The sequence below is a fragment of the Artemia sp. Qi Xiang Cuo genome, chromosome 13 (assembly GCF_049724085.1).
Source record: "Artemia sp. Qi Xiang Cuo chromosome 13, ASM4972408v1, whole genome shotgun sequence".
NCBI classification, from domain to species: Eukaryota; Metazoa; Arthropoda; class Branchiopoda; order Anostraca; family Artemiidae; genus Artemia; species Artemia sp. Qi Xiang Cuo.
In genome coordinates this window covers 22596757-22619713 of record NC_142806.1, presented here as the reverse complement: position 1 = coordinate 22619713, position 22957 = coordinate 22596757, and the positions used below count along the sequence as shown (strand labels likewise).

Below are 22957 nucleotides of genomic sequence, written 5' to 3'. Positions count from 1 at the left end.
GAGAACTTGAAATTTTCCTCACTTCATTGTGAAACTTTAAAATTGAACTACAACTTTATATCTTCCGGGAAAATATTGACATGTATGGTATTTATCTTCTTTGAAAATACTCACAAGTACGGTATTAACTTTTCTATCTCTCACCGAAAAATTTAGAGTTGAACTTTAGATTTCTTTGTCTTTGTGATATATATAACTGAAGTGGGAGATTTTGTTTTTTCCTGTGAAATTTGAACTGAAGTGTGTTCTTTGGTAAAATTCTGAAGAGAACTTCAACTTTTTTAACTTACATGAAATATTTGGAACAGGATTTTGTATTTCTTCATCTCTTTGAGAAAAATCTGAACTAAAGTGGAAAATTTTTATATTTATTCTGGAAAAAAAGAAATGATCAAAAACTTATTTCATTTTCATTGAGAAAATTCATAACTGATCTTTAAGTTTTCTTCCCCCGAGAAAATATTTAGAATATATCTTTAAATCTTGTCATCTCTTTCAATCAGGTTTGAATTGAATTAAAGAAAATTTAGAATTAAAGTGAAACATTTCATCTTCATGGAAAATAATCACAATCATAGGATAACTTTTCCTGTCTTCTATCGAAAAATTTAGAAATGAACTTAAAAATTCTTACGTCTTGTTGAGCTTAAAACTGACGCGGAAGCGCTTTATTTTATCGGGTGAAATTAGTATTGAATCTTTTCCTTTTGTAAATTTAAGAATAGATCTTTAAATTTATTAAATTATGTTAAAAATTTTGAACAGTATTTTAAATTTTTTCATCTGTTTGAGAAAAACTTGAACTAAAGTGAAAATTTTTTATATTGTTTTGGGAAAATAGAATCGATCAAAAACTTATTTAATTTTCATTGGTAAAATTTAGAATCGAAGTTGAACTTTTCGTCTTCCGGGACAATATTTGGAACATAACTTAAAATTTTTTCATCTATTTGAGAAGTATCTGAACTGAAGTTGAAATTTTTATATTATTTTGTGCGAAAGTAAATGATCAATAACTTATTTCTTTTTCATTGACAAAAATTCAGAAGATAACTTGAAAGTTACTTGACTTTTTTGACAAAATTTTAAATTTAACTAGAAATTTTTATTTTCCGTGAAACTTTTCTTCTCCCGAGACAATATTTAGAACAGAACTTTAAATTTTTTCATCTCTTTGAGAAAGGTTGGAATTGAATTTAATAAAATTTAGAATTAAAGTGTAACATTTCATCTTCACGGAAAATAATCATAATCATAGGGTAACTTTTCCTATCTTTTGAGGAAAATTTTTAAATTGAACTTAAAATTGTTTATGTCTACGTGAACTTAAAACTGACACGTAAGTTTTTCATTTTATATGGTGAAATTAGAATTGAATTGTGTTCTTTGGTAAAATTCAGAAGAGAACTTGAACTTTTTTATCCATGCTTCAGAGCCATATTTGACCACTGTCATCACTGTAGCTTCTAATATTCTAAACTTGGTTTGCAGACTTATCTTCCTATTCTTCCAGACTTTTTTTAACTGTGAAAAAACACCCTAAGCCTGGGCTATTCTATTTTTAACATCTTCACTGCTCCCACCATCTTTACTAATAATACTACCAAGGTAAGTCAAGCTGTCCACCTGATCAATCTTTTCATTACCCATCGTCACCTTTTTATCTTCACTTATTCTTAGCCTTAGCGACATAGTCTTCCTAACATCAATTTTCAAACCAATACTAGCACCCTGAACTCGCTAAACCTCTAAAACTTCATTCATTTTGCTCACACTTTCATCTAGGATGCTTAAATCATCAGCATAATCCAAGCCCAGGAGACTTTTTCCTCCCCATTTGATTCCGTGGTCTCCCATTGCCTTTCCTGTGCTCCTTAGAACAAAGTCCATCAAAATAATCCATACAAAGGGGGATAGAACACAACCCTGCTTAACTCCTGATTTAATACAAAACCAGCTGCTACCCTCATTTCCTACCTTAACCTCAGCAGTGTTATTCTCGTACATAGCACTAATCACTTTAATGTATTTGTCTGGTATACCATACAAGGATAAAACCTTTACTAAAGCTCCTCTATCAACTGAATCGAACGCTTGCTCATAATCTATAAAACTGAGGACCAAAGGTGTTTGAAAACTTAGGCACTTCTCAATTATTAGCCTAAGAGTGAAAATTTGTATAGCTCACAAAAAAAGAAAATTGGTAATGTCTCATATCCCATAAAGCGCATGCCGAAAAGTTAATCATGCATAGTTGTATATATAGTTGTTGTATATACATAATTGTATACATAGTTGCATAAATGTGTGTGTTTTGCTTCGTTTTTCTTTATAGTATAGTAGTTATTTTATATTATAGTAGTTATAGTATATATGTAAATTAGTCGTATATATACATAGCCTATTTCTGGGCTCTCCCTAGCCTATTTATAGGCTAAAGATAGTCTATAAATAATCGCCATTAAAAAAAGAACGTTTTGCAAGCTCTGAGATTCATGAATATACCTATCAAAAACTAAAAAACTTTGGCAACGGTATAAATGCATAATTTAAAAGAAATACTTTTAACACTCCAATTAAAATTTCATAATCCAAAAAGCGCACAAATTGAGATTTCACCGTTTTCAAACAGTTCGTGGAAACGAACTGTAAGTAAGGAGCGACCCGGCTCAATGGTAACAGAAACTCTAAAAAACGGAAATTTTGATATCAATAGATACATCAAAAGAATAAGATTTTTATGCTGATTTCAAAATACAACTTTCATCAAGTTTAGTCTTACCTAACACAAGTTAAGCGCCTGAGAAAATTTGGCTGATTTTCGAAAAAAGGGGGAAAGACCCCCTAAAAGTAACAGAAACTTAATGAAAATCACGCCATCATATTCAGTGTATCAGAGAACCCTACTGTAGAGGTTTCAAGCTCCTATCTACAAAAATGTGGAATTTTGCATTTTTTGCCAAAAGAAAGATCACGGGTGCGTGTTCATTTGTTTGTTTGTTTTTTTCTTTTTCTCAGGGGTGATCGTATTGACCCAGTGGTCCTAGAATATTGTAGGAGGGCTCATTGTAACGGAAATTAAAACTTCTAGTGCCCTTTTTAAGTGACCAAAAAAAAATGGAGGGCAACTAGGCCCCCTCCAACGCTTATTTTTTTCCCAAAGTCACCCGATCAAAATTTTGAGATAGCTATTTTGTTCAGCATGGTCAAAAATATGATAAAAATGTCTTTTAGGATGACTTAATCCCCAGAAGTCTCCAGGGGGAGGGCTAAAAGTTATGAACTTTACCCAATGTTAACATATAGTATTGGTTATTGGGAAGTATACAGAAGTTTTCAGGAGGTTTTTTTTCTGGTAGTGGGAGGGACGGGTGGGTCGGGGGTTATGTTGGAGGATCTGTCCATGAAGGAAGTTTTCATGGGGGAAGGTAACTTGCCATGACGGGGTCGCTGGACTTGCCAGCATTATTTATTGGTTATTGTGACGTATACAGACATTTTCAGGAAGGATTTTTTTTCTGGAGGATGGGGTTGGAGGAGGGGGTTACTTGGGAGAATCTTTCCGTGGAGGTAGTTTCTTTTGGATAGGGGACATTTCTATTAGGGGGGTGCCGGATTTCCAAGCATAATTTAAAAAATCATCAGAAATTAAATTTAAAAAAAACAAGTTTTTTTTCAACTGAAAATAAGAAGCAACAACAGAACTTAAAACGAACAGAAATTATAATATATATGAGGGGGTTCTCCCCCAAGTCAATAGCTCGCTCTTTACGCTACAGTTTTTTTTTAGTGCTTTTAAAAGAGCTATCTATTCTAACTAAACGGCCTTTGTGATTCAGGGGTTTGTGAATTAAATTTGTTTTTAACTTTTAACGTAAAGAGAGAGGTATTGACTAAGGGAAGAACCCCCTCATATACGTAATAACATATACATAATAAACAAAACAGTAAAAAAACAAACGATACGGTTCAATAGTGATCGAAACTTTTAAAAACTTTAAAAAATTGTGTTGTCAATAAATGTATCAAAAGAATAGGTTTATAATGCTGATTCTAAATATATAAATTTTATTAAGTTTAGTATTACTCATCAAAGGCTACGAGCCTGAGAAAATTTACCCGATTTTTTAAAGAGGGGGAAAACATCCCCTACAAGTGAAAGAATTTTAATGAAAATCACACCGTCAGATTCAGCGTATCAGAAATCCTATTACATAGGTTTCTAGCTCATATCTGCAAAAATCTGCAACTTTGTATTTTTTGCTTGAAGAAAAATATACGAATATAGAAGTTAGTTACGTAAGTTAATTTGTAAATTACGTCATAACCAAATTTAGAGACATCCATTTAGCAAAAGAAAAGTAACATTTTTATGCAAATTTTGTTTACTTATTCAATGACGGTGAGCCAAAATAAAAGTTGCATTAACTAAAAAACGATCAGAAATTAAATAAAAAAAACAAGTTTTTTAAACTGAAAGTAAAGAGCGACATTAAAACTTAAAACGAACAGAAATTATTCTGTATATGAAAGGGGCTGTCCCCTCCTCAACGCCTCGCTCTTTACGCTAAAGTTTTTTATTGTTTAAAAAAAATAGATTTGTGAGAAAGTAAAATTTTAGCGTAAAGAGCGAGGCGTTGAGGAGGGTACAGCCCCTTTGATATACGGAATAATTTATTTTTGTTTTAAGTTTTACCGTCATTCCTTACTTTGAGTTAAAAAAACTTGTTTTTTTATTTAATCCTTTAAAAGGCTCACACTGAGTGCACTCTTTAGCATAGTGACTGAGCTATAAGTAGTGAGTTATTTTATAACACATAGTTGGAGTTCTGTGGAATGAATCCTTACATAGTTTTACTAGAAAACCTTCCCTGGGGTCACATTACGATGTCGTTTATTATGGTATCTTCCAAACGTAACATTTGAAAAAAAAACAAAATAAAAACACACAAATACACATTCAGAAATAACAGAAATAAAAAACAGAAATAAAAATGGAAAGAGAACTCAAATTTGAACAAAATAAAAATGGAAGTTTTCCTTTCGTTTTTCTATTTTTTTGTATAGAGCTAGGTTTCTTTTTTTTCATATGTTTTGTTTAGGCCTTTTTTGATTATTTTCTGTTGATAAAGGCTTTCAGATGTGAAGCCAAATTGATCGGAATTTTATCATTATTTTTCTATAGCAATATTCTTTTTATCTTTTACGGTCTTACTAAAAAAATTACCCTTTTTTCCCTTGATCTTCGTTTCAATTTCATCCATATTTCTCGAAAGCACCAATCAACTTTTTACGGAAACAACTACAAATTATTAAAAGCAGTAAAATGATAGTACAAAAATACAAATATAAGTAACGAGCACAAAAAATACGCTTATACATGATTGATGTTTCAAGGATTTGCGTCAAAATTAAGCCACAAAATCCATTTCAGTCAAAATCAGCAACAAAGAAACATAACGGGATCAACAAAAAGACAGCTAATTTGAAGTGATCCACCGGGTGATGGCAGAAGACAAAAGCAAAAGATTTCTTTCTTAGAAAAGAAAGGGATAGCACAGCTGTTGATTCCCTTCCATGGGAAATACATTTCTGCCCAATTACTTACAGTAGAAATAGCCCCTATTGCGGAATTTTGACTGAGGTATCAAGTTTCCATTGTTGATTTCTTTTCTTGTGTTTTTCTCCGAGTCTTAGAAAAGTTCAGGATATTTAGTATTTAGAAACTTGCTCAAAAAAGTAAAAAATGGGCAAATACTATTGAGTTGTCAAATAAAGGATATTTATGTCCAGATAACCATTCTGCTTCAACCTCCAATCGTAGTTAATTAAGGAGGAATAATACTGAACGATTTTACAATCGACGGTGCATAGAAAAATCGGAGTAACCATAGTACTGAATGACCGTTTATACCGTTCCCATAATGTAAATATAACATTTATATATACAGTATATATATATACAGTATATATATATATATATATATATATATATATATATATATATATATATATATATATATATATATATATATATATATATATATATTTATTTTTATTTATTTATTTATTTATTTATTACCCGTCAAAAAAGGTACAAAAGACGGAGTATCACTAAAAAAGAAAAAAACACACACAGAAAATAAATTACAACACATTACACATAATCGAACAAATTACAAAGACGAGAAACAAAAACTCAATTATACACTGCACTGCAGGTATGTAAGAAATTTTACTTTTTAAACTCCCAAGTACTGAAGAAACAAAAGCATCATGATTGATAAATTCAATTCAACTAACCTAACCTACGGCAAAATACTTGGTAATATCAAGTCATGATCAACAGAGTAAATCAATTAGTCTAAATATGATACAAGACGGTAAAAAGACTAAATATGATAAGAGATGTGCAAATAAAATTAAATGGACAGGGATTTACTGCCTTAGCCAACGGTGCCAAGGATGGGAAGAGACTCTCTTGTTTTACCGTTTGATTCTTTCAATTATAGCAATCATTGGGTCTGCAATTTAAAAATTTTTAATGAGGCGCGAATTTTATGTCCACGGTGGGAGCCGCAACAAGAACTTTCCGTACTTAAAATACGTGGATCTAAGCTTTGTTTTCTCTGGCTCTGGAAAAATTCCCCAAAACGGGCTTAAATGTAGAAAATGGAGAAGGGATACTGTGTTATAAAGTCGAGCCAGAATTACGTTTGTACCAAATTTTAGATGAGACTACTCTACTGTAAGCAAAAGCCAGGCGTTTACGGAGATGATCAATAAGAAGGGAGCGGGTAGTTCTTAAATCCTTTCCAATTGGTAAGCCAAGGTAAATAATTTTTAAGATAGGGGCTACAGACATTTCTCCCAGCCTCAGAGACGAGACCTCTTCTTGGCGCCAGTTGAACAGACGAATATCCGACTTCTCTGGGTTAAATCCAAGACCAATGCGTCTGTAATTTGATTGTAGAGGGGAGAAGGTGGTCTTTGTACCTGCGACTGTGCGGCGGGTGTTCAGAATGTCATCAGCGTAAGCTAGCATTGTATCCTCTATGCCACGAGCTATGTATGTTGTCTCTATAGTAGACTGTGGTTCAATAACACAGTTATTAAAGGGACAAGGAGATGTGACTGATCCTTGTCGAGCACCCTTTTTTACTGTAGCTACAGGATTCCCTCGGTAGGACAGCATCACGTCTGGTGTATATTCAGTGAGGGATCGACCATGGCCAGGAAGTAGGAGTTCAGCCTGTAGGTGGTCGTACATATCTTTATATATATATATATATATATATATATATATATATATATATATATATATATATATATATATATATATATATATATATATATATATATATATATATATATATATAATATATATAATATATATATATATATATATATATATATATATATATATATATATATATATATATATATATATATATATATATATATATATATAAAGATAGATGTATACATATTCTTTTTCTACTTTAAGCGAGCAATAATTGTGTAATTGCGTATGTATATTTCTCGAAAACAGCTCCATATTTATTTATTTTTTTTTAATTGGCAGACTGAAGTTTTCCAGCCTGAAAAACGATTTAGATAGATCAAGAGTTTGGAAAAATTCGTTTAGGGCCTTAATTTTCGCAAAAAACATTTTTCATCTGAATGATGTCAAGTCATATTAGCCTATACATTTAAATTACAACCTATAGCATTTTTTCCCAGGGGTATCCATGACGTATGCAAGAATCATATAGGATCGGAATATATATATATATATATATATATATATATATATATATATATATATATATATATATATATATATATATATATATATATATATATATATATATATATATATATATATATATATATATATATATATCATATATATATATATATACATAAATCCTCGATATCTTGAACCATTTTCAATCACCTTGGAAATACCTGTCTAAGTCGAAGAAGAAACCATGCATAATTCGAAATAATGTTGTGGTTATATTTTACCTCTGTAAGTCGAAGTGACCCTTACCTCTAAGGGTCAGTGAAAGTTACCACTATAAGTCAAAATTAAGTAGATAAGCCGTCATTTAATTTTCATTTTACCTCCACAAGTCAAAGTTTACCTCTGTATCTTGAAGTTTTTCAAGGGACCTCTGTTAGTCGAAACCCTGGTATGCAGGTTGCAACATGTAAGCTTTGATATGTATTAATTTTGTTTAACATATCTCTGTATCAGATTCTGTTAATTCTCAGTTATCAATGTTTTGCTATTTCCTAGCAAATTAAATTTGTTATTGACATTTGAAAGTCAAGTCTTGACATTTGAAAGTAAAGACTGATAAGTCAAGACTATTATACACTAATTCTTAACTATGCAGTGGCTGTAGGGAGTAGGTTTAGTGACTGCGTACCTCTGTAACTCAAATCGTCATTTGGAATACCTCTATAACTCGTTAACTTTATAAGTTGAATTTCAGACTCGTCTTTTCAGGTGCTTCAAAATGCCCGGGAGGGTAGAGAAAGGAGAATTTTCTCCCCAGTAGACCTACCTGCTGAAGGTTAAGTAGCCTACTTAACTTGATAAGATTCTCTCGATTTGACCTAGGCCTAATTTGTGCCGACTGGATTTTGACTTCAAGTAATCCTTGAAAATTAAGCAGTTCGTAGTAACGAACTGTAAGTAAGGAGCGACGCGCGTCAATAGTAACCGAAACTCTAAAAACGGAATTTTGATACTGATAGATATATCAAAAGAATTGGCCGATTATGCTGAATCCAAATATACAAGTTTCATTAAGTTTAATGTTACACGTCAAAGGCTATGAGCCTGAGACAATTTGCCTGAATTTTTGGAAAAGGGGGAACACAGCCCCTAAAAATCGAAGAATCTTGATGAAAATCACACCATCAGATTCAGCCTATCAGAGAACCTGTTCTCTATCTGCAAAAATGTGGAATTTTCTATTTTTTGCCGGAAAAATCACGGATGCGTGTTTATTTTCTTGTAGTTTTCTTTGTTTTCCCCAAAAGTGGTCGTATCGACACAGTGGTCCTAGAGTATCAAGAGAAGGCTCATTCGAACGGAAATTAAAAGTTTTTAAGTGACCAAAAAGATTGGAGGGCAGTTAGCCCCCTCCCCCTCCCATTTTCTTCTAAAAATCGTCAGATAAAATTTTTGAGATAGCCATTTTGTTCGTCATAGTTGACAAAACCAATAACCATGTCTTTGGATATAACATTACCCCTCCCCCCACAGCCCTAGAAGAAAGGTTTCGAAGTTATAAGACTTACCCATTGTTTACGCATAGTATTTGTTATTGGGAAGTATGTATACATTTTCAGGTGGGGGAGGAATTTTTTGTTGAGGGTTTTTCCACGTGGAATTTTCCATCGTGAGAGAAGTTTCCAGGGGGTGATCTTGTCAGGGGAAGTTTTACACTGGGGGAGTTTGCCAGAATTCCTATAAAAATTATTTTCATATGTCTTGCTTTCTCTTTTCCGCCTCAATTTTACGTGTGGAGATGTTGTCCAGGGTAAATTTTCACCCGAATTGAATTGTCTAGAGGATCTTTTCGTGGGGAGGGGATTTCTCCGTGGAGGTCAGATTTCCTGGCATTATTTAAAAACGATCAGAAATTAAATATAAAAAACTAGTTTTTTCAACTGAAAGTAAGGAGCAACATTAAAATTTAAAACGAACAGAAATTATTCCGTATATGAAGGGGGTTGCCCCCTCCTCAACACCTTACTCTTTATGCTAAAGTTTGAATTTTGTCCCAATCCTTTAACAACAGACAATATAATTTCTTTGTTTTAAGTTTTAACGTTGCTCCTTTCTTTCAGTTGAAAAAAAACTTGTTTTTTTTTAAGAAAAAATTTCTCTTTAAATGATAGTTAATTCCTATGTTTTATTGAATAAAAAAAACTAGTTTTTTCAACTGAAAATAAGGAGGAGCATTAAAAATTAAAACAAACAGAAACTATTACGTATATGAAGGGGATTGCCCCATCCTCAACACCTCGCTCCTTACGCTAAAGCTTAAATTTTGTCCCAATCCTTTAACAACAGACAATATAATTTCTTTGTTTTAAGTTTTGACGTTGCTCCTTTCCTTTCAGTTGAAAAAACTTGTTTTTTTTAAAGAGAAAAATTTCTCTTTAAATGATAGTTAATTCCTATGTTTTATTGAATAAAAAAAACTAGTTTTTTCAACTGAAAGTAAGGACCAACATTAAAACTTAAAACGAACAGAAATCATTCCGTATATGAAGGGGAATGCCCACGCCACAACACCTCGCTCTCTACGCTAAAGTTTGAATTTTGTCCCAATCCTTTAACAACATACAATATAATTTCTTTGTTTTAAATTTTGACGTTGCTCCTTTCTTTCAGTTGAAAAAACTTGTTTTTTTTTAAAGAGAAAAATTTCTCTTTAAATGATAGTTAATTACTATGTTTTATTGAATAAAAAACACTAGTTTTTTCAACTGAAAGTAAGGAGGAGCATTAAAAATTAAAACAAACAGAAACTATTACGTATATGAAGGGGATTGCCCCCTCCCCAACACCTCGCTCCTTACGCTAAAGCTTAAATTTTGTCCCAATCCTTTAACAACAGACAATATAATTTCTTTGTTTTAAGTTTTGACGTTGCTCCTTTCTTTCAGTTGAAAAAACTTGTTTTTTTTAAAGAGAAAAATTTCTCTTTAAATGATAGTTAATTCCTATGTTTTATTGAATAAAAAAAACTAGTTTTTTCAACTGAAAATAAGGAGCAACGTTAAAAATTAAAACGAACAGAAATTATTCCGTATATGAAGGGGATTGCCCCCTCCTCAACACCTTACTCTTTATGCTAAAGTTCGAATTTTGTCCCAATCCATTAACAACAGACAATATAATTTCTTTGTTTTAAATTTTGACGTTGCTCCTTTCTTTCAGTTGAAAAAACTTGTTTTTTTTTAAAGAGAAAAATTTCTCTTTAAATGATAGTTAATTCCTATGTTTTATTGAATAAAAAAAACTAGTTTTTTCAACTGAAAATAAGGAGCAACGTTAAAAATTAAAACGAACAGAAATTATTACGTATATGAAGGGGATTGCCCCCTCCTCAATACCTTACTCTTTACGCTAAAGTTTGAATTTTGTCCCAATCCTTTAACACCATACAATATAATTTATTTGTTTTAAGTTTTAACGTTGCTCCTTAATATAAGTTGAAAAAACTTGTTTTTTTTAAATAGAAAAATTTCTCTTTAATTAATAGTTAAATCCAATGTTTTATTGAATAAAAAACACTAGTTTTTTAAACTGAAAATAAGGAGCAACGTTAAAAATTAAAACGAACAGAAATTATTCCGTATATGAAGGGATTGCCCCTCCTCAACACCTTACTCTTTATGCTAAAGTTTGAATTTTGTCCCAATCCTTTAACAGCAGACAATATAATTTCTTTGTTTTAAGTTTTGACGTTGCTCCTTTCTTTCAGTTGAAAAAACTTGTTTTTTTTAAAGAAAAATTTCTCTTTAAATGATAGTTAATTCCTATGTTTTATTGAATAAAAAAAACTAGTTTTTTCAACTGAAAGTAAGGAGCAACGTTAAAAATTAAAACGAACAGAAATTATTCCGTATATGAAGGGGATTGCCCCCTCCTCAATACCTTACTCTTTATGCTAAAGTTCGAATTTTGTCCCAATCCTTTAACAACAGACAATATAATTTATTTGTTTTAATTTTTGACGTTGCTCCTTACTTTAAGTTGAAAAAACTTGTTTTTTTTAAAGAGAAAAATTTATCTTTAATTGATAGTTAATTCCTATGTTTTATTGAATAAAAAACACTAGTTTTTTAAACTGAAAGTAAGGAGCAACGTTAAAAATTAAAACGAACAGAAATTATTCCGTATATGAAGGGGATTGCCCCCTCCTCAATACCTTACTCTTTATGCTAAAAGTTCGAATTTTGTCCCAATCCTTTAACAACAGACAATATAATTTCTTTGTTTTAAGTTTTGACGTTGCTCCTTTCTTTCAGTTGAAAAAAACTTGTTTTTTTTTAAAGAGAAAAATTTCTCTTTAAATGATAGTTAATTCCTATGTTTTATTGAATAAAAAAAACTAGTTTTTTCAACTGAAAGTAAGGAGCAACGTTAAAAATTAAAACGAACAGAAATTATTCCGTATATGAAGGGGATTGCCCCCTCCTCAACACCTTACTCTTTATGCTAAAGTTTGAATTTTGTCCCAATCCTTTAACAGCAGACAATATAATTTCTTTGTTTTAAGTTTTGACGTTGCTCCTTTCTTTCAGTTGAAAAAACTTGTTTTTTTTTAAAGAGAAAAATTTCTCTTTAAATGATAGTTAATTACTATGTTTTATTGAATAAAAAAAACTAGTTTTTTCAACTGAAAATAAGGAGGAGCATTAAAAATTAAAACAAACAGAAACTATTACGTATATGAAGGGGATTGCCCCCTCCTCAACACCTTGCTCTTTACGCTAAAGTTTGAATTTTGTCCCAATCCTTTAACAACATACAATATAATTTCTTTGTTTTAAATTTTAACGTTGCTCCTTACTTTCAGTTGAAAAAACTTGTTTTTTTTATTCAATAAAACATAGGCATTAACTATCATTTAAAGAGAAATTTTAGTTTTAATCCTATCGCATCATATCAAATTAATGTACAACTTCCTTTGAAGTTATGCATTTTTTAATGAAATTGTCAAACGCTGCACCCTATGTCGCGCTAATCGCTAATCCCCTAATCCTAATCGCTAATCCGCTGATTTGCTAATCCCCATCATCTCATATTAAATTACAGAAGATCCAAACATTATAAAGTTCCCATTTTCTTCGGCTAAAACACAGAAGTTTCGTCTAGATCTTGGTATTATTTTAATTTCTAGGTGTATTAATTATTTTAACTTAATTAAAAACTTTTAATTTTCTACCTAGTACCGTCAGGGAAACACACTTTTCAGGCCATTTGGGACTGTCGATTTCAGGATAAAACTTGTTTTCAGTCTAATATTCCCTACATTTCAAGTTGTCAGTTACGGTACTCAAGTTTTTCAATATTCAATTTTACGTCCCAGCGGGGAAATCATTTCGCAGAACTTTAGGGGCCACTAGGCGTAAGTAATTACCTAATATCTTCCCAGTTTTTGTCAAAACAGTTTTTTCTAGATCATTTGAATGGAGCCATGGGAGATCCATGGTTTTCAAGATATGGATATGCGCTCTTAGTATCTTACACCTTTATTTGAATTAAATAAAAAAAAGAATTGTTTTTCAACTGAAATTAGGGAGCAGCATTAAAACTTAAAAAGAACAGAAATTATTACGTATATGAAGGGTTTTACCTCCTTCTCAGCACCTCACTCTTTACGCTAAAATTTTTTATTACTTTTATAAAAGCTTCTTGTTGTTTTAATTAAACAACCCTTGTAATTCAGGAGTCGTTCTTAAAGAAGTGGGACAAAATTCAAACTTTAGCGTAAAGAGAGAGGCGTTGAGGAGGAGGAAAACCCCTTCATATACGCAATTATTTTTGTTCGTTTTAATTTTAAACGTTGCTCCTTACTTTCAGTTGAAAATTTTTTTATTTTTTTATTTTTTATCTTTTTTTTTAAATAATCGCAGGAAATCTGAACCACCTCCACGAAGAAATACCCTCCTCACGGAAATACTCTCTAGATAATTCAATCCTGGTGAGAATTTACTCAGGACAATTACCCTTAACAACTCTATGCATAAAATTGAGACGGAAAAGAGAAAGCAAGACATATAAAAAGAATTTTGTGTAGGATTTTTTCCAAATCCAATGACATGTACTATGCGTAAATAATGAACAAATTTTATAACTAAAAGACCTTTCCCCTGGGGCTGTGGGGGAAGGGGGTATATTATATCTAAAGATACAGTTATTGGACTTTTCAGCTATGATGAACAAAATGGCTATATCAGAATTTTGATTGAACGATTTTGGGGGAAAAAGGGGTGGAGAAGACCTAGTTGGCAACCAATCTTTTTAATCACTCAAAAAGGGCACTAGAACTTTTAGTTTCCGCTTGAATGAGCACTCTCACGATATTCTAGGACCACTTCATCCCTTCGAAAGTCGATAAGATCATCCCTTAGAAAAAAACAAAGAAAAACAACAAATAAACACGCATTCGTGATCTTTCTTCTGGCAAAAAATACAAAATTCCCCATTTTTGCAGATAGGAACTTGTAACCTCTACTGGAGGGTTTTCTGATACGTTGAGTTTGATGGTGTGATTTTCGGTAAGATTCTGGGGCTTTTAGGGGTTTATACCCTCGTTTTTTCGGAAATGAGGCAAATTTTCTCAGGATCGTAGTCATTAATGCTTAAGACTGAACCTAATGAAACGTATATTTTTAAAATCAGCATAATGAGCCGGTTCTTTGATATATCTATTTGTATCAAAGTTCAATTTCTTAGATTTTCGGTTACTATTGAGCCGGCTCGCACCTTACTTACAGCTCTTTACCACGAACTGTTTGATAGCAGCAGCTTAAAATTATAATTAACTGTAACTTGTAAGTAACTGCAATAATTACGTGTATAGTAACTGTAATAATTAGCGAACAATTACAATTATCGGTTATATTTAGCTATAATTATCTGATAATTAACTGGTTATAGCCAGTTAAACTAAATGTATTATAAGATATGGAACATATATGTTCAGGGGCGTTATTTGGGAGACACGGGGGCCATATATTCAAAAATTCATATAATTGCAAAAAGGAAAGATTTTGCCCTGAAATTCGTTAAAAACAATTAGAGGCTAATCAAATGCGATTTAGAATTTGTGAGATCTATATGTGTGAGATCCATGGTTTTCAGGACATTATTGTGTGCTCTTAGTATCTTTTTACGTTTATTTATATAGCAGCAGCCGATAATTATAATTAATTATAGCTTATAAGTAGCTGTTATAAATTATAATAACCTGGATATTATAATTTACTGTGAATTTACCGTTAATGTAATATTTAACTGCATATTAAATATAATAATTAAATAATTACCATAATTAGTGAAAATAATAATTAACTATAATTAGCTGATGACTAACTGGTTATAGCCAGTTATACCGGATAAGTAAAAGATGATCAAATTTGGTATAGGGTTCTTGTTAAAAGATAAGGAATACAAACGCACCAGGGACTTTATTTGGTAGGGAAGGAGACCCTATATTCAAAATTATATTAATTACAAAAGTGAAACACTTCCCCTCAAATTCGCTAAAAATATGTAAAAGATGATCAAATGCGGTTAAAGATTTATTTTAGAAGATAAGTCGTTTGCATCTCCCAGGAATTCTATTTGGCAGACAGCCAAGAAAGCTCTAGGTTCTCAAATTAGAACAATCTTTTTCAGACCATTTTAATGCATCTATGTGAGACCCATAGTTTTAAGGACATTAATATGTGCTATTAGTATCTTCCACCTTTATTGGTAATAGCAGCAGCTGATAACCAGTTAAACTGGATATGTAAAAGATAATCAAATTTGCTTTAGTGGCTTATATTAAAAGATAAGGATGTGCATGCACCAGGGATCTACTTTAGAGGCAAAGGGACCGCTGATTTGAAAATTCATATTTTTTGCTAAAATGAAAAATTTTCCTTCAATTTCGGTAAAAATATGTAGATGGTCGTTAAATGCGGTTAAGATTTATTTTAAAAGTTAAGCCATATGCACCTGCGAGGGATATGATTTGGCAGACAGCCAAAAGAGCCTAACACTCCCAAATCTTTTTCAGATCATTTCAATGATGGTCTTTATAATGCAGTTGCCCTGCCTCATGCATTGTTTTTGTCCCCCTTTTGGAAGATTTTGAGTGCCCCTAATGAGAAAGATATTAGGACAGTATTTTTTTAAGTACGCACGGTATCTGCTACAAGTACCACTTTTGGTTAGAAATTACCATATTGTCGGTAAGTATGGTATTATTGAGCCTCTTGGTAAAGTTGAAAGGCCACTAAGATTTCTGAGAAAAAACTAGAATTTTCGCTCTATGAGTGGGTCCGCCTTCTCAAGTAGTTTTTGTGTGTAGTTTCCGAGTGTTGAGTGACCGTAATTACTTTTCTTTTTCTTGTTTGTGCTCCGTTTCTTTTTGATGATTGAAAGATGGGTTATTAATAAAATTCAATTCATTGATTGCAAAAAGATTGCGAGGATATTAATTGCAAAAAGGAAGTAATTTCTCTGAAATACAGTAAAAATTTATAAAGGGTAATCGAATGTAGCCTAATATTTATATTTTTAAAAACCTTACCTGGACGCTATTTGCGAGTGAGGGAAGGAGGCCATAAGTTAAATAATTTATAATAATTGCAGAAAGGAATTATGCTCCCTAAAATACGAGAATCAAAAGATTTTATACAATCTTAGTCCCTTCCAAGGATATTCTTGGCTCTTACCTCAGTTCCTCTAATAGAAAACTAAATTAAAGCCCTCTAAGATGTACACTAATCACAATTGTGATAGTACATGAAACGTAGAAAGAGCGTACCTTGGCTCAGAACAGTCAAAACCTAAAACATTAGTTCTCAAAGAAACTTCTTAGTGTGACAAATCTTTCGTTTTCAACTGATTCTAAAGTTACAACCATTATTCAGGTTAACTTAATAGTATGAAATAACTAAGTTCTTCAAAGTACGATAAAGCTAATTTCAAATGGCGAGAAAATGACGGTAATCAAAAATAAAGCGCAAATTTGGAATTGTCACGGCGGGAAACCCCTTTATCTGTAGTTTAAGGTCTCCTATTTCGAATATTGATGAAAGTTATATTTTAGCATTGGTAGAAGTGATACCGATTAAAAATGGAGTTATGTTAACGTTCTTAATGGATATATAAAAAACCTGATGTTTTCAGTAAAGTACCAGCAACTCACTAAATGTCACGGATGAGAGGCTGACTGCCGTTCAGGTAAATTTCCATTTATCTTCATAACATTACTCGTTAATTGTGTTTGATTTTTGTTTCTATTTAATCAAATAATTTGTCACCGATAGAAATGAAAGATATTTTGTCACCCATAGGACAGTAACCATATACTTTATTGCTCTGGCTCTCAGCCCCACCACAGCAAAATAAATTTCAGATTATGACAAGAATTTAATGAGTTTATTTAAGCAAAAAAAAATAAGTCTCTAGTCAGCAAATAAATAATACACAAGAAATATAACCTAATTGCTAAGTTTTTACGAAAAATTAGTAATTTTCACGAAAATCAGCACTTCCTACGACAGACGAAACTAGTATTTTCGTCAATGCAATTTAATCGTTGTTGTGCATATTAGATCCATTTGCTCAAAAAATAAGATTTTTCCATCACCATTTAACCAATTTTTTCTGAAATTCCAAAGAATTTGGATACTAGTTCACAACATTAAAAAAGAAAAACGGTTATTAGAATAGTCTTTAGATTAATGGAATAACAATGTAGCATTAGAATGGTTTTACCCTACTGCATTTTCTGAAAATTTATCATAATCTCTTGACTAGCTCTCAGAGAGCCAGGGAGGTGGGACGGCTAAATGGTTCGCCATTATTTTTTGGCAATACAATAATTTGACAAAGAATTCAACTAATGAATTCAGAAAAGAGTTGGGTAAATTAATTCGGCGAGAAGTTTGACGTGATTTTGGCAAAGTCTTTGTCATGAAGTCTTGAAAGAATATCGATTGACTTTCCAAATTCAATATGGATAAGGTTTCATTCTCAGAAATTTCAGAACCTGCATAAGAGGTATTTATTGTCACATTCAAAATAATGTGTTTATTAAAATTGGGTCTTGTTATTAATTAAAAGCTATTATAGGATTTTGAATCCTCCTATTACGATGTGGTAAAAAAACGATTATTATTTTGTCGATTAGTTTCCAAACGAAGAAAAACTCGAATTGGTGAAAACGTAAAAATGAAATAAATTAGGAAAAATATAAAATGAAAAAATATGGAAAGAACAAGAAGGCGTGGAAGAAATAATAGCAATCTTAAAACTCGACAGGGGAAGTAACGGGCTTCATATTAGGAAGAAATAATAGCATTCATATTAGGAAGAAATAATAGCAATCTTAAAACTTAAAATTTGACAGGGGGAGTAACGGGCTTCATATAGATAGCTAAAGAGAGCTACTGAATATTAGAGCTACTGAAAGATTGAGGCTTGAATTAGCTTGACTATGAAACTTGCTACAACCATGAAACGGATACATTCATGAACCTGTTTAGGTACTTATATGTTATTGCGCCTATGTTAAGTTCTTCATCTAAGTAGAACCTGTTTCTCTAACTAATCCTAACGAATTATCACAGAATATGATGAAAATTTAATACCTTAGAAACAAATATGGGCTATATATTTGCACATTAGGGGGGGGAGTAAAGTATAGCCAGTCTGCACGCAAAATGTGTTAGGTACAATTATTCTGCATATTGTGAAGTAAGATGTGTTTTCTAACTTCAAACCCCTAATTGGCAAATATATAGCCCAAATTAAATATTTTCCAGCTATCCTGTACCTTGTCTTTCTCACACTTAGCTGAAAGAAACTAAGAAGAAACCGGTTCTACAGTGCGTCAATGGATGAAATACTTAGCATATGCGCTATAACATCAAAGTACCGCTTTTTATACTATTTATTTAGCCCTGATTTATGTCTACCCAGGGGTACATTTCTATCAAGAAACCCGAAAAACCTTAAGGAAATTTTCCTTAAGCTTGGAATTTCCCCCACAAATTTCAAGGGAGATCCTACCTGAACATAAAGGTACTCGAAAGCCACTGGGTCCCTCTTTAAAAGATCATAGGCTTCAGTTGGTACAAACGCGATCCTGAACAAACAACGGAGGTTCTGAGCACCCGGCTTTGCTGCAATCTGCAAGAATAATAAATTATACCTTGTGATAAGTGCACTTATTTGAGAAAATTTTCTTATTGATATTAACGTGAAAAGAGTCAGTTTAATATTTCACATACTGCAATTTTATATAATATTTAATATTGTCAGTTTAATACTTCAGTTTATTAGTTTAGAACCCTCCCATAATTTATTTGTCAGGCCATTATTGTACACCTTTATTCTGTTGATATTTAAACGTATTTTCCTGGAAAATTTCCTACAGTACCAGGGAATATTCAAAATCAAGTGAAATAAAAAAAGTAATGCACATGATCGGTTTTCCTGCTTAGTGTTTCAGAATCCTTGTGAAACTTGCGATTTTGCAACAAGCTTAAAGCTACAACTTGCTCTAAAGGAACAAGTTGCTGAATTTATTGAATTTATTGGTTTCACACTGAGGGTTGCTTGAAAGAGACAACGCAAATTATGATTGGCTGATAGTGAAAGGTTGAGGTGGCTAGGGCAAGTTGTGCGGATGAAGGATGACAGATTGCCGAAGACTTTTCTTTTCGGCCAACCATCTAGGGCTAAACGGAAAGCAGGTTTTCCCCGTCTGGGATTGGAGGACGTCAGAAAGAAAGATTTAAAGGAAATGGGAACTTCGTGGGCGGGTGTAAAAAGGGAGGCTTTGAATAGATTGGGGTGGAGGAGAAGCTTGCGCAGCTGTGTTGGCCTCAGGCAACTTGGTGCTGCGGTGAGTTGTTAATAGTAGTAGTAGATTACACCAAGACATTGATGTCCAGTTGAAGTACTAAAATCAATTAAATAAAACATTTTGAACCCCCAAGATCTATCTTAGGCCCATTTATGCCTAAAAACCATAATTTTCTAGAACTTTCTTTTGGTTGTTTCAGAATTATGAAGTCATTCGAGCAGTACTTCGTCTTTTGCCAGTGTTGCCATGTTGAACCGCGAAAATAAATAAGCAAAACTAATAAATTTAATTTGACAAGGCATTTTCTCCCTAAAAGTTAAACATTAACAATCTGTTGGCTCCCAAAGACAGCTCCACTTTCAAAAGGAAAGTGGAATATTTCGAAGTTGGTTGTTGCCATATGTTTTCAGGTTTCTTGTTGCTGATTTTTTATCCACATCTATTTTTTCACCCACGAGTACCAAAACTTGCATGACTGCAAATTGAGATCTTTTTTTATTTCAAATTGAGGCTGATTTTTCTTAGTTTTTCAAAAATATAAGTTTTTGCATAGATTTTAACTCAAGCAATTCCCATTATCTGATTTCATTTCATCGTTCTTGGTACTTCAAACCTATATATGGATTAGACTTAAGCGAATTGCTAGAACTTAATGACATTCGATGTCACTTACGTACTAAGATGATAAGAGTTTTTTCTGTGTGAGGTCAGGTTAACAGAAAACAGCTGCTGGCATATTCCCACATCCTCTTTCCTATTTCTTAACGGAAACAAATTCATTCATAATTTTATAAATTTTGCCAAAATCTTGTTAATTTTCTATTTTTGACGTGTAATAGTCATATATTTGACCATTAAGGATTCATTGAAAAATGTGAGAGATGGATGTCTGTGTAATTAAAATAGAGTTCATTCCGATTCAGCAGCGGATTTTCCAATGGATAGCCACTCAACGATATGAGATGTTTTTGGTTGTAATGACCATTTGTGTGCATTTATGTTGACAAGTAAGTCAGAAGTTTGTAGAATAATATACTATAATATAAAAGTTCTTAAAAAACAGTCTTTTTTACGGAGTGAAGCACAGTCTCCTGGTATTAGATTCTTATTATTGCCAGATTTTGTGGAAAACATAAACCATATTCATATGATTATTTCACTCGAAACATATAGGAGGACAAAATAATTAAGTCAGGGGTTATCTTCAAAGAATCAACAAGCGCTCAATGTTTTTTCCCAGTCCTGTTTTCTAAATAAAAACTCTTTCACCGTATATTCAGCGATATATCTATTCCTTCGAAAGGGATGGGTCATCAAAAAAATTAATGTAGTTTGCTCTATTGAAGGGATTTTTTAAATAACAAATTTTTTTTAACTGGCCAAGTAAAAAGGATGACCATTAGCCTTTTCTCCTGGTATCCAGGTTGCAGCGGTAGCTAGCAGCCTAGTAAGAGACGATCACGTCTAATACTAGAAAATTTAATAGCCCATAACTCCTGAATTTAGAATTAGATCAAAACAAGAAGTACACCATTAGAACCGTCTTGTTGGAAAACCCTAAATAGGAAAATTACCCTCCTTTGGCTTGAATAACAAGGAAAATATACTGGTTTAGAAATCAAGAAAAGTGGCTGCAACCACGATATTCTGCATCGACAGTATGTATATTTTTTTTTCCCGCAGATAGCGGGGCACTGGAACATCGTAGAGAGTAGTTTAATGGATCATTTTAGAGGAATTAACAAAAAAAAAACAAGAGAGACTCCTTTCCAATAATCTCGTGGCTAAAAATATGATTTGATTTTGTAAATCAATACCTATTGGTGTAAATACCCATTTGTAAATACTTAATACCGATTTTGTAAACCATTAAAAAATTTTATAAAGTACGATTGATGTAATTTGTTGAGTTAGCTAAATCGGAGTAACAAATCTAGACTGAAAGGGAAACGCAATTTCCAGAGAAACAAATAGCCCCACCTTTTAATAACCTGACTGGCTCTTCTGTGCGAAATCTTCCGCCACTAAGAAGAATGACAAGTTTTCAAAGCAGAAGATTTATTACAAGTACTCCTTCGGTTTCTCTGGATTTTACTGTTAAACTAATAAAATAAATAAACAAAACATGAATTACATTGGAACGAACTGGACTCTAGAATAGAAAAAAACCTGGTCCAATAACCCTAAAACATATCTACGTTTAAGTTCGGGAAATTTGGATAAGGCGTTTATGCAGTTGGGGTGGGGAAAGGGGTACCTTGAACCCCACCTTCCTGGCAGAATATTAAAAGATTTACGATTTTCTGTATAATTACCAGTATTTTTTAAACAATTTTCGTTATTGCTTTTTTCCAATTTTTCCCCGCTCAAAAGTAAATTCCAGCGTAAGCGCCTGCCTCGGACTTCTGGTTAACAACAATTCTATTTAGACTTTCGAAACATGTTTTCGGTTTTTTGTCACCTTTCGTCCTTTGAGGGACAATAACAATTTGTCTTAAAGTGAAGCATTTTCTGGAAAAAAAAACTAGGTTTAATTAAATCTGAAGACACGTACTTTTGCTATTACTTAGGATCTTTCCGTGGAATTTTTATTGACACTAAAAAGTACAAGGAAAATAAAATTATTTCTAACAAGAGATAGTAATCCTTTCAAAAAAAAGCAGGAGAAATCCTCTTATGTGCAACGAAAATATAAACCTAAAATGCTCAAATGGAATAAAACAATTCTAGAGTGATCTGGGTTAGACTTAACAGTTCTAAAAGGATAAAATATTTCAAAGGGGTAAAAAGAGAGAGAGAGAGAGAGAGAGAGAGAGAATCAGTTTTTCACGAAAAAAATTATATTAAGTTTTGTTACGTTTCTATACGAGTCGGAAAATCATTTCGAGGGGGGAGGTCAAACCCCCTAAACCCCCTGGATACACCCTTGACTATGTTATTGTTTTATCCAACTCTTGTGCTCTAGAAAATGAAACGGAAACTTTACGGTTTCCAGTATTATTGAAGCCCCAATATTATAAACAAAATAAACCTCAATTAGGACATTCATTATCGTAGAATGAAGATAGAGAGACCCCTTTGCAAGATGCAAATTGTTTCATTCATAATAAAGGTAAAAGTTTGGCGTAAGGAGCGATGGTTGAAGTAGGGGGGGGGGATCTTCGCTCATGTTTACAGATATCTCCCTTTGTTTTCCGTTTCCATTATTCCATCATATTTTACTTTAATAAGAAAGAAACTACATTTTATAGAACTTCAAAAAAAAGAATAAAATTAAACTTATCAATAACGAAAAACTACTACTACTACTAACAACTCACCGTAAC

At 32.3% G+C, this 22957-nt stretch overlaps 1 protein-coding gene across 1 annotated transcript in view; it reads right to left on the bottom strand.

The window, feature by feature from the left end:
* The window catches only part of LOC148945082 (FERM and PDZ domain-containing protein 4-like), a 122502-nt gene that overhangs the window by 67721 nt on the left and 31824 nt on the right, over positions 1–22957 (bottom strand). Inside the window, exon 3 of the mRNA XM_089098939.1 lies at positions 18833–18952. Within this exon, the coding sequence (XP_088955065.1) occupies positions 18833–18952 (120 nt within the window). The remainder of the gene's footprint in view (positions 1–18832; positions 18953–22957) is intronic.